At 37.7% G+C, this 12223-nt stretch overlaps 1 protein-coding gene across 3 annotated transcripts in view; it reads right to left on the minus strand.

The window, feature by feature from the left end:
• Positions 1-12223, minus strand: part of epb41l4b (erythrocyte membrane protein band 4.1 like 4B) — a 399237-nt gene that overhangs the window by 78114 nt on the left and 308900 nt on the right. For all 3 annotated transcript variants that reach the window (XM_087987177.1, XM_087987176.1, XM_043690060.2), the window contains exon 18: positions 11800-11925. In XM_087987177.1, the coding sequence (XP_087843303.1) occupies positions 11800-11925 (126 nt within the window). The remainder of the gene's footprint in view (positions 1-11799; positions 11926-12223) is intronic.

The following is a 12223-nucleotide window of genomic DNA, read 5'->3' on the forward strand; positions in this document are numbered from 1 at the left end:
ATGTTTCATTCCTCAGTTCTGTATTTAAGAACTGTTTCTTGCTCAGCATGATCTGTCTCATTGTCACTAAGAATTATTTTTGGTGAGAAAAGGACTATTTCTGCTTGAAATAGTCTCATGTAAGTTACCTCAGCATTTTGTATTAGACCCAATGCCATAATTATTTGTTCATCAAGTGGTGTTGCAGGCTGAGTTAAATCAGTTAAAAATTTGTCAATTAGCTCAAATGGAATACATTGCACATTTACTATCTGATTGCTTGTGTTTTCTTCCAAACCTTGCTATGTTATGCAATCTGAAATCTCTTCAGTGTCAATAGCAGTGAAAGATATTTCTAATAACCTGTTTTCATCACAGGTTCCCACATTGTTGACAGTATAAAACAAATTTCTTATGCTAACACATAATATCAATGGTCTTTGCTGTTTATTTGGCTTGTGCCATGAATCCAAGGAACCTTCTACTCATTTTCTTCTGACCAGTAGTTCCTTAACTGGCTTTTCCTCGACCAGTATTGCATTGACTTTAACTAATTTAATTCCTTATGTCATATGAAGAACATGAGAACAAGATGAATTTTCCTACTCAAAGAGCCAGATTTCTCAATTGTGAAATACATATAGGTTTGTAGCATTTGGTATTCCCTATAATGCTAGTTACTCATAATTCCTTTAATCTTAAGTACAAAGGACCATGTAGTTACATGGTTGTCAGTTGCACGGTATTTCTAAACCATGGGTCAGTATTGGATTACATGCATTCTGATGTCTAACTTGAAATTCATGAAATAAAATATTGAAATGAATATCAGTCAAAATGTAAAGAATTGATCCCTATTTTTCTAATTAGTTCATTAAGTTTTTTTTCTGTTGTAGATTGTTCCATCTCATTAACCTCTTTGTGAGGCAGTTATTTCTTGCTTTTCGGAAACTGTGTCCTACTCTGGTGCATTTTCTGAAAGTGGCCTTTTCTTCAGCTGTTACACATTTGCTTTTAATAGCTGGACACTGTTTCTGCCTGTGAAAATTCTTTGCTGCACAGTGCTGACAAGGATTGTAAATATCTGGTGCCTACCCTCTTCACTATTACTGAATTCCCGTGTGTGTAATTCATTCATCTACCTTGAGAATTGAATGGACTCTGTTGATCTACCATGCTAAAGTCAATTTTCTCTTGGAATTGATGTACATCCAGACTCCTGCTTTGCTCACTAAATGAATGTCTTTCTTTAGAGTCAGGTTTTCTTTGGACCGTGTTATGGTCAGATGAAGAGGGTAATCAGCTCTTCTTCTTTTAGTTGTCTCTCAGCCAGTCACAAGTATTATTTTACATACTTTCAATTAAAGACATAGTTACAAGATCATAATGAAGGAGCTATTTGCAACATTTTCTTGAAAGAAAACAGGAATCTTTAAATCTTTTAACTTGGAGCAAAATAATGAAAATATGACATCAAACACACTTAATATAGACAATAAGTTTAGCAGTCCAAATGTCTAATATAGACCAGAAGAATAGACTACATAGTTTAAAAAAAAACCTTATAGCCCCTACAGAGTTAAGATTTCTAACCTGAGATCAAAGTTGTACAAATGGAATTGTTTGTCTTGGTGTCTCTCAGCAGTGGTGAATTTTGTAGATATTTTTGAGTTCTCGTAGAATGGTTATTTCCTCATTTTCATTTCAATTAGGCACCATCTTCCAAGATGAGAAGGGAAGTGGATAGAGATAGACAAAGAGTTTTTTGGTGTATATGGTGGCACAGTGGTTAGCACTGCTGCCTCACAGTAACTGGGACCAAGGTTTCAGTCTATCCTCAGGCAATTGTCTGTGTGGAGGTTTCATGTTCTCCCTGTCTCTGCAGGTGTTTCCTATGGGTACTCCGGTTTCCTCCCACAGTCCAAAGATTTGTAAGTTAGATGGATTGACCATGCTAAATTGTCCATTGTGTCCATGGGTGTGCAGGCTCGGTGGACTAGCCATGGGAAATCTCAGGTTACAGGATAGGTTAGGAGATGGGTCTGGGTGGAATGGTCTTCGGAGAGTTGGTGTGGACTCATTTAACCAATTGGCCTGCTCCCACATTGTAGGAACTCTATTTGTATATAACCAAACATGTTGTTTCTTTCTGCTGTTCAAGAGAAAATATAGTTGTGTGTATTCCTGAGTCTGGCTTCATTGTCTGTCCAAAGTGGCTAAGTGGCAGGTAAACCTTCATTTCACCACATATGAAATCATCATATATACGTGACTCAAAACAGGAGACACATTTGATTTATTGAAGCTTGACTCATTTGACTGATTTCAACATCTTTAGATAAAATGGTAATTTCATAATTGGCTGTTTCATGTACTCTATTTAATTCTCTAGACTTGCCTCAATCTGGGGTTGTGATCAGCTGTAGTTAAATCCTTAGGTCAGCATATATGCTGTTTTAGTTCATGAATGTTTTCTGGTATACCAGCCAGATTATGGATGATAACATTCAATAGTCCATATTTGTCATCATTATAACAATTATTATAAAGCAGAGTCACCCACAATTGTATTGCTTATGATTTATCATTTGGAGTCACCATAATCACATTTCATCACTATTCTGAAGAGATCATTAATGAAATCATCAATGGATTCCTCTGGTTTCGACATACTTCGATTAAATTTTGCTCCTTTGATAATTTTAGTCGTTCTGAGATTTAAGCACTTGTCAAAGTCTTTCAGTACTTCAAAGTATTGGTTGCTTCTTTTACCCTTTGGCAAGCTAAACCATCATCAGCTATACACCCAATTGTATATAAAAAATATAAATTGCTCAGTTTTTGATTTAGTGTCTAGTATGAAAGTTCTGTATCCTATTTGGCTCATCTCTGGGTTTTAAATCTTCCTAATATGCACAGTGTTTAAAAACCCCAGTTAGTGTGAGCAGACTTCAGCAGAGTGAGGCAAAGGCCAAGTGAGCACACTCTTAAAAATTTGCTTCAAAATGGGAAGTCAATACAAAGGGGCACATAGGAGCTTTCACTAAGGTTACTGCAAAAAGTAAATGTTCCAGAGGGAGGGGTGAGTGGGAGGTTATTTAGATATTCATGTAGATTAGGATAGTCAGATTGTCAGAGGTAGCTATGACTTATGCTTGGGACAGTTTTCTTCAACAACGTGTGGTGGATCCAAGCAGGGATGAGGTTATTTTGGATCCACTGATGTGTAATGAGACAGATTTAATAAATGACGTCAGAGTAAATATCCCCCTAGGAAGCAGTGGTAGTAATTCAGCGTTCAGTTTGAGAGGGACAAACTTGGGTCAGAAACAACTGTGCTCAGCTTAAACAAAGGAATGAGGACAGAGCTGGTTGAAGTGGATGGGGAAGGAAGTTTGGCAGCAAAGACAATTGAGGAAAAATGGCAAACGTTTAAGAAAATAGAGTCATAGAGATGCACAGCATGGAAACAGACCCTTCAATAGTTCATGACTTACAGCAAAGTCATATCTCAGTGAGGAAGAGGGATTCCGGGTTAGAGATAAGCCAATCATGATTAACCAAGGAAGTTATGGATAGCATCAAATTGAAAGAAAAAAGCATAGAACATGGCAAAGGTTAGTGCTAAGCCAGAGGATTGGAGAAGTTTTAAAAACCAACAAAAGACGGCAAAAGTAAAATTAAGGGGGAGAAGATAAACTTTGAGGCCAAACTTGCAAGTAATATCAAAATGAACAGCAAGAGCTTCCTTAAATAAATTAAAGAGGAGGAGAGAGGGCGAAGTTACCCCTCTTACAGAATGATACTAATGAATAAATAATGGGGAACCAGGAAATGGCAGAGGAGTGGAATAAATACTTTGCCTCAGTCTTCACGTAGAAAACGCTAACTGCAATCTAAAATTACTAAATAATCAAGAGGTAAAATTAAGACAGAATTACAATTAGAGAAAATGTAGTAGGGAAACTAATGGGGCCAAAGTCCAAAAGGTTTCCTGGCCCTGATGGAATGGATCCAAGGATATTAAAAGTAGTAACTACAGATTTAATGCATGTACTGGCAGAATCCTCAGATTCTGGAAAAGTCTGGGAAACTGCCAATTTAACACCTTCGTTTAAGAAGGGTAGGAGACAAAGAAAAGATACCTATAGGGAAGTTAACTTAATGTCTGCCATTGGGAAGATGTTGAAGTCTATTATAAATTATGTAAAAGCTCAGCATTTAGAAATGCATAATATGATCACTTAGAGTCAGCATGGCTTCATAACGGGGAAATCATGTCTTACAAATATATTAAAAGTCTTTGAGGAATAAAGAAGCAGGATAAATAAAGAGGAAACAGTGGATGTAATCTATTTGCATTTTCAGAAGGCACTTGATAAGGTACCACATGTGGGATACTTAATAAGGTAAGAGCCTATGGTGTTGGACATAGTATATTAGTTTTGGCTAATTAATAAAAGGCTGAGTGGCACATTTTTGAATGACAACTTGTAAGGAATTGGTGGTTGGCTTACAGTTATTTGCAATGTATGTTAATGACTTGGATGAGAGAAGTGAATGTACTGTAGCCATGTTTGCAGATGACTTAAAAATAGGTTGGAAGACAATTGGCGAGGAAAACACAACAGACTAGAGAGGGATATAAACAGGTGAAGTGAATGAGAAAAAAACCTAGCAGATGGAATACAATATGGGAAAATATGAGATTATGCAGTTTGGCAGGAAGAACAGAGTGCTGAAAATTATTTAAATGGATAAAGACTGCAGAAAGCTACAGCATAGAGTGTTTTTGCAAAATCTCAAAAAGCTAGCATACAAGTTAATCAGGTAATAGAGAAGGCAAATGGAATGCTGACCTTTATTTCAAACGGAAGAGGTATAAAAATAGGGAAGTCTTGCTAAAACTATACGAGGTACTAGTCAGACCACAGCTGAATATTGTGAATGGTTTTAGTCCCTTTTCTCAGGAAAGAAACAATGGCATTGGAGACAGCCCAGAGAGGGTTCACTAGACTAACTTGCAAAGACAGAGCAAATAGATTGGGCCTATACTCACTGGAATTTCAAGAATGAGAGTCAAGTTATTGAAACATACAAGATTCTTATGGGACTTGACATATCAGATGCAGAAAGGCTGTTTCCCTTTGTGGGAGAGCTGAGGACCAGAGGTCATAATCTCAGAGTAAAGGGTCACCCTTTTAAGACAGAGATGAGAATTTTTTTCTCTTAAAGGCGCGTGAATTTTGGAATTCTTCACCTGTAGAGGCTGAGTCATTAAGTATATTCAAGTCTGAGAGAATAATACAATCAAGGATTATGGGGATAAAACAGGAAAATGGAGTTGAGGATTATCCGATCAGTCATGACTTCACTGAAAGGCAGACTAGAGTCAAAGGGCTGGATGACCTGCTTCTGTTCCTTTGTTTTATGGTCTTATGGCAATATTATTTCTGATGCTATGTCTTCCCAGTGTAATTATTTATTTTCCTGGCTTTAAAGGTTATTGTTTCATTGGAACTGCAGTGCTGCATTCTGTGCTGCTTTCTTGGAGGGTTTTCCTGTATTTTACAGCTGAAATGAAACACTTCCACCTTTTGTGGCTAAAATGGGTTTTCCTGTCTTTTTCACAATTTCATCGGATGAAGTGCTTTCCACAGCCTTAATAACTGATTCCATTCTCTTAACAATTTTACTGAATGTATTTCTGTGGCTTTAATGAACCATTCCTGCTTTAATCTTGGTTTTTTAAAATTACTCCTGCTGTTCATGATTTTAAGACATGATCCCTATTTCCTTCACAATGTTTTCCTGGATAATTTTCAATCCCTGTAGTTTATATAAATGTTTAATAAATAAACAAAAATAAATGCTTTCTGCCTTTAACACATATTTAATAAAGGATCTCCTGCCTTTTCTATATGCTTAACAAAGTTTCTTACCTTGCTGTTTCAATGAGGTCAGGTCTGTTTAGGCTTCTAATCTGCTCACATATCACTTTAATTCTAGTTTTGCCATGTTCCCGGGTTGTGACCATGAATTAAATTGCTTTTGCAGTACTTGATTTCCCTTGCTGTCAGTGTCCCTTTGTGGTGCCAATCCACTGTGGTGATGATGTTCAATCTGTGCTGTAACTACTTCCCCAGTTTGAATTACTGTGTCACTTTTAAAGTTTTTCCTTGACCAGACATTTTACCTGTATTTTATGACTTGCATTCAATCTTCAGCTGAAATCAGTCTCAGGACGGTTTCTGAAAACCACCACATGGGGCAGTCTGCATGTGATTTGGAGTAACTAATTGCCTTTCTCCAGGGAATTACTACAGCACCTCTCTTACTTGGCCTGAAATGTTTTTATTATTGACTGAAGCTGCTTCTTTGTTGAATTTTGCCACTTATCTTGAACTGTCCTTGTTAGCAACTGTGTGCATTAACAGTAAACGGAGTCTGAAGATGCTGAAAACTCTTCACCATTGCTACCATGTTGTATGAGGCAGTGAAATGAAATCCTCGCCACTGTTTATTCACCATGTTTTAAGTATGGCTAAACCGAACCTGCACCTTACAATGTGGTAGGTTTGCTGCCATCATCCTCTAAGTGCAGGGATCTACAAGGCTTGGTCCAATGTGACAGAGGAAAACTACTGACTGGCCTAACTAGAAGAGGCTCTTATATTTAAAAAGTAGCAGCTTATTGCATGTTAGCACTAGTTACAAGGTTAAATTGATATGACAGACATTGTCATTTATGTCATGAGGAGGAACTGGAATGTTAGGTCTTAATCTTCTAAGATCCTAGGCTGTTCTGCTAACATCCAAATGACACATCATAGCAGGTAGCGCTGATACGCTGATATCAGATCCGTATACTTCATCTACCCTCAAGCTTTTTCTTCCATTGTTAATGTTTTATATTTGTGTATATAATGATGTTAAACACTACCCCATTTCGTCCAGAGGTCTTGAATTTTAGTGACCATATTTCTGTAAGTTTTAAGTTACTTATGATAATAGTAGTTCTTGTGTGAATGTACTAAATTTAGGGAAGGCTAACTACCACAATATTAGGCAGAAACTGGGAAATGTAGATTGGCAAACAGGATTAAGGAAAACCCCAAACAGCAAGAGGGTAGCTAGGGAAAGGGTGGGCCCAGTCAGGGATGAAGGAGAGAATTTATGCATTGAGCTGGGAAAATAGATGAGGTCCTTAATGTATACTTCATATTGGTATTCACAAAGGAGAGGTCTTGGGTATGTCTCAGGAGTGATATATTGATGTTCTGGGACAGGTTAATGCAGAAAAGGAGGTAATGTTTTGAAAAAGCATTAAGGTAGACAAGACCCCAGGACTTGATGGGATCTATCCCAGAAATTGCTGGGGCCTTATATGAAACCTTTGTATCCTCTTTACTTTGTATCCTCTTTACCCACTACTGTTCTTATGAAGGGCAAAGTGATAATCCTGGAAATTACAGGTCATTGAGCCTTACATCAATGGTAGGGAAATTATTGGAGAAGGTTTTTAGGGATAGGATTTATTCACATTTAGGAAAATTTGGATGTATTAGCAATAAGAGAACAGCTTTGTGCAGGAGAGATTGTGTCTCACAAACTTGAATGAGATTTTTGAGAAAGTGACAAAGATGAAGGACGGCAGGGTGGTGGATATGGATTTTAGCATGGCCATTACCAGGGTCTCTCGTGGCAGGCTGATACAGAAGGTGAAGTCACGTGGAATGAATACAGAACTGCCTTGGTCATAGAAGACAGAGAGTAAAGGTGGAAAGATGTTATTCTGATTGGTGATCTGTGACCAGTGGTGTTCCACATTGATCTTTTCTGGGATCTCTGTACAGTAGTTTGTAAGAATTATAAATGATTTGGAGTAGACTGTAGGTGGTCTAATAAGTAAGTTTGCAGATAACACAAAAATTGGAGGAGCTGCAGACAATGAGGAAGTTTGCCAGAGGATACATCAGGATATGGAAATGCTGCAGACTTGGGCTGAGAAATAGCAGATGGAATTTATTCCAGACAATTAGAGGTGATACATTTTGGAAAACCAAATGCAGGAAGGAAATAAACAGTAAATGGCAGAACCCTTAGTAGCATCAACAGAGGAAGGATCCAGCCATATAGGTCCACAGTTTCCAGAAAGTGGCAAAACAAGTGGATAAGTTGATAAGAAAGCATATTGCACACTTGCCTTCATCAGCCAGTCAAAGAGCATAAAAATTGGCAGAATGTTGCAGCTGTATAGAACTTTAGTGAAGGCCACATTTGGAAAATTATGTACAGTTATGGTTGTTACACTATAAAGCAGATGTGGAGACTTTGGAGAGGGTACACAAATGGTTTACCAGGGTGTTGCCTGGTTTGGAATGTATTGGCTGTGAGTAGAGATTGGATAAACGTGGTTTGTTTTCATTTGAACATTGAAGGATGTAAGTTTACAAAATTAACAAAGGCATGGATAGAATGGACAGTTGGAATCTTTTCTCAGAATAGGAATGTCAATTATGAGGGGATATAGATTTAAGTTAAAAGTGGAGTGGGAAATTTAAAGAAGATGTGAGAGGCAAGTTTTTTTTTTAAACATAGAGGGTGTTAAATCCTGGAATGCGCTGCTAGAATTGGTGCAGAAGCAAATACAGTAGCAATGTTTAAAAGATATCTTGACACTTGCATGAATAGGCAGGGATACAGACTGCGTAGAGGCAAAAGTTGTTTTACTGTAGAAATGAAACAGGTTCCTGTACTGTACCGTTCTTTGCTTTTTAGCTCTTGTACAAATTCAGACAATCTTCAGGTTTCACTATTACCTCAGAACTTTTTTTATTCAGATTTGAAAGGCTGGTAAGCTTGCTTGGTGGATGACCACTCTTTGTTGTTTTCTTTGTGATTATTTTGAGGTCTGTAGGTCCCTTCAAACTGGAGGGTCTTTAATTTCCTGAATTTTCTTTTTGGGGGACAGTTTCACTGGTGAAACAGGCAATTGCAATTCCTCCAAGTTCCTAAACTGTTCTACCCAAAAGACATAGTCAGAGTGGGAGTTACATACAAATCACGTTGGTATTTACCCTTTCAAAAGTGATAGAACAATAAGAGCTTTAAATGCATTGGATAGTCTCAAAGGGGCCTACAGCTGTCTCCTTAGGCAATTTCCACACACGTCTGCTATGCTGAAAATGTTAGGAACCTCTCAATATAGTATGGTCTGGCCTGCCAAAGTTTAAAAATCTCTTCCGAAGCTTAACTGACTTTTGGACTCACCTTTAAAACTTTCTCCCTCTCTCCATGTTCCCAAAGTCCCCTCAGTATTGCTAATGGTAGCTAATCTCAAAGCCAGTACAATGTACCCAGATCAAGGGATCATATTTTCAATGTAGCCCAATCAAAGGAACTGGTTGGCAGTTCACAGACCATCCTTGGCAGCGTTTCTAAAACATTAGAACTCTTTTCCTACTTTTGAATCTAAATTCAATAAAATTAGACATTGGGCCTGATAATTCCAGAAATATCCTGGCTGCTGCTAGATGGTATCACAGCTTACACCACTGAGAAGATACATAAATACAGGAGTATTATTTCAACTAACAGTTAGTAAAGCCATTGATATTAATACTTTCTGTGCCACTACTTTGTCATGTTTAAACACTTAATAATAGTCTCTGGAAACTATTGTTTTGGGAATATAATAGTTAACAATTCTTTCTCATATTTCTCACGATCAATCAGCAATGTCACCTCATCAACAAGACTGCTTATATTTCAAGTTAGAGTAAAATGCTGTCTGACAAGTTGTGAATAAAGCAGCATTCCACCAGATCTTGCGATATCAAATCATCTACCTTTATGTAGTACATGAAAACATAGCTGGTTTATAGCAGAGCAACTGCCAACATATTCTAGTAATTACAAAGTCATAAACTGCCTTTTCACCAGCAGATTGTGAGAGCTTCCAATGTGGAGTAAAATGGACTTAACTATACACCATTGCAGAATTTGCTTACATTCAAAGGATTTGCAAGATATATAGCAAGAAATACTGAAAGTGTTATTCAATATGACAAACAAAATTGTGTCACACAAGGCAGACCTTTACTTTTGTACAATTTAAGACAGAATTTCATTTAAATATGAATTCTGACCCTTCCTCAGAACTGATGGTGTTGAAGAAAATGTACCCATTTGTAGCTGTTCAGCCTCCTTGCCGGATTGACATCCACTCCTTTGTTTGTCCAACTGTTGTTCTCGGTCTTTGGGCTTTATCCCCACCTGTCATTTACTCCTTACCCCCTCCCCCCACCCTATCTCCTGCATTTAAACCAACATTTTCCTCACTACCATCAGTTCTGAGGAAGGGTCACTCGACTCGAAACGTTAACTCTGATTTGTCTCCACAGATGCTGACAGACCTGCTGAGCTTTTCCAGCAATTTCTGCTTTCGTTTCTCATTTACAGGATCTACAGTTCTTTTGTCTTTATTCAGCAAAATATACAGCCTGATTAGTGAGCAGAGGAAAACACCAATGTCAGATGGCTACAGACATCAATGGGCTTCAATTTTTGACATTGGAAGAGAACACCAATCTCTGGTGTCAGAAATACTGGGGTGAATCAGTGAATTTATTTAGATTGGGGTGCAGGCTGCCAGAAGCTGGGAAGGTAACTGGGTTGGGCTAAAATCAGAGCGGGAGGATGTCAATGGTTTCCCGATGTTAGGGATGTCTGGAACTAAGAGTCACAGCCAAAGAATGAGGGGTAAGCTATTCAGATGAGGAAGAATTTCTTCACTCAGAGGAGTTGCGAGCCTATGTAATTATTTACCACAGGAAGCTGTTGGTGTCAGTTCTCAGAGTCATAGAAATATACAGCATGGAAAGACACCCTTTGATCCAACTCATCCAAGCTGACCAAATATCCTAAATTATTCCAGACCCAGAGAGAGATGGACATGGCCCTTGTGGCTAAAGAGATGAAGTGATATAGAGAGAAAGTGCGAGTGGGATACTAAAATTGCATGATCAGCCATAATCATATTGAAAGGTGGTGCAGACTCGAAGGGCTGAATGGTCTACTCTTGCACCTATTTTCTGTGTTTCTATGTTTGAAGGGAGCCCGGGTAAAGTTCTCAACCTGTTCTCAGGGACAAAAAATATTAAGAATCACTCACCTTGAGAAGCTAGTAGGACCTGCCTTTGATCACCTTCTGGGAATCCTGCAGCTTGGGTGTTGCCCTCACACATTATTAAATTTAAAGTCATGTGTCATTGCTGTCATCAGATGATGTTTTCAATATGTTAATTAGGCTGTTGTATGTTACTTGTGGGAGAATAATTCCTGACCTGATTTCAGAAGTTTACAACTTGATGGAAAAGGAATGCTTGATGCTATTGTAATGATTAAAATCAAGGCCATGGATTCTGATTCTTCACATAATTGTTCAATCTACTTCAATTATTTATCAGTTTGGAATTTGTGCCTTTGAAATAAAGAAAAGAAAGCATTTGATTTCTTAGTTTTGTGTTAATTTGTTAGGTATTGGTAGCCATCATTGTGAAATTGTTTGGAAATTTTCACAATTCAGATGTTGGATTTGAAATCTAATAAATCATAATTTTCATTTTACTTTCTGTATATTTGATTGTGCAATAGTCTTGAAAGGATGAATATTATATATAAAATATTATTTCTGTGTGTGAGCTAGTGGTAAGTATCTCCAGATTCCTAATGCTGTAACAGTCTGACCTTGCCAAATTACTGTTTCAGTATGTTATGTAATTAGAGAAAAATTAAATGTTAGGACATAATACTCACTTGGGCTCCGACCTTCAGTGCAGCATCCATCTGGGCTTTAATGATGTTGCTCTTCATCTGATCAGGGACAGAAGAGGGTGATGCAGGAGAATGTAGCCCCTTTTCTAAAAGCTTCTTTTCCTCACCCTGGTGATTATAAACAAGGTCTATTAGTTTAAAAGTTGCTTGATTATTAATTCACTTTACAAACAGAATCAATTTTTTTTAAGTTCTGTTCCAAAGATTTTTATAAATTACTCTTTGAAAATTATTGCCGGGATGTTGGCATTGTTTGCCTATCCTTAACTGTCCTTTAGGTGGAAATGGTGAGAACCCTGAGGGAGGGTCACTCAATCAGAAACGTCAACTTTGATTTCTCTCCACAGATGCTGCCAGACTTGCTGAACTTTTCCAGCAATTTCTACTTTTGTTGATGATGGTGAGA

Source organism: Chiloscyllium plagiosum, unplaced genomic scaffold, assembly GCF_037043375.1.
Source record: "Chiloscyllium plagiosum isolate Xiang-an unplaced genomic scaffold, Cpla_swu_hap1 HiC_scaffold_5, whole genome shotgun sequence".
NCBI lineage: Eukaryota > Metazoa > Chordata > Chondrichthyes > Orectolobiformes > Hemiscylliidae > Chiloscyllium > Chiloscyllium plagiosum.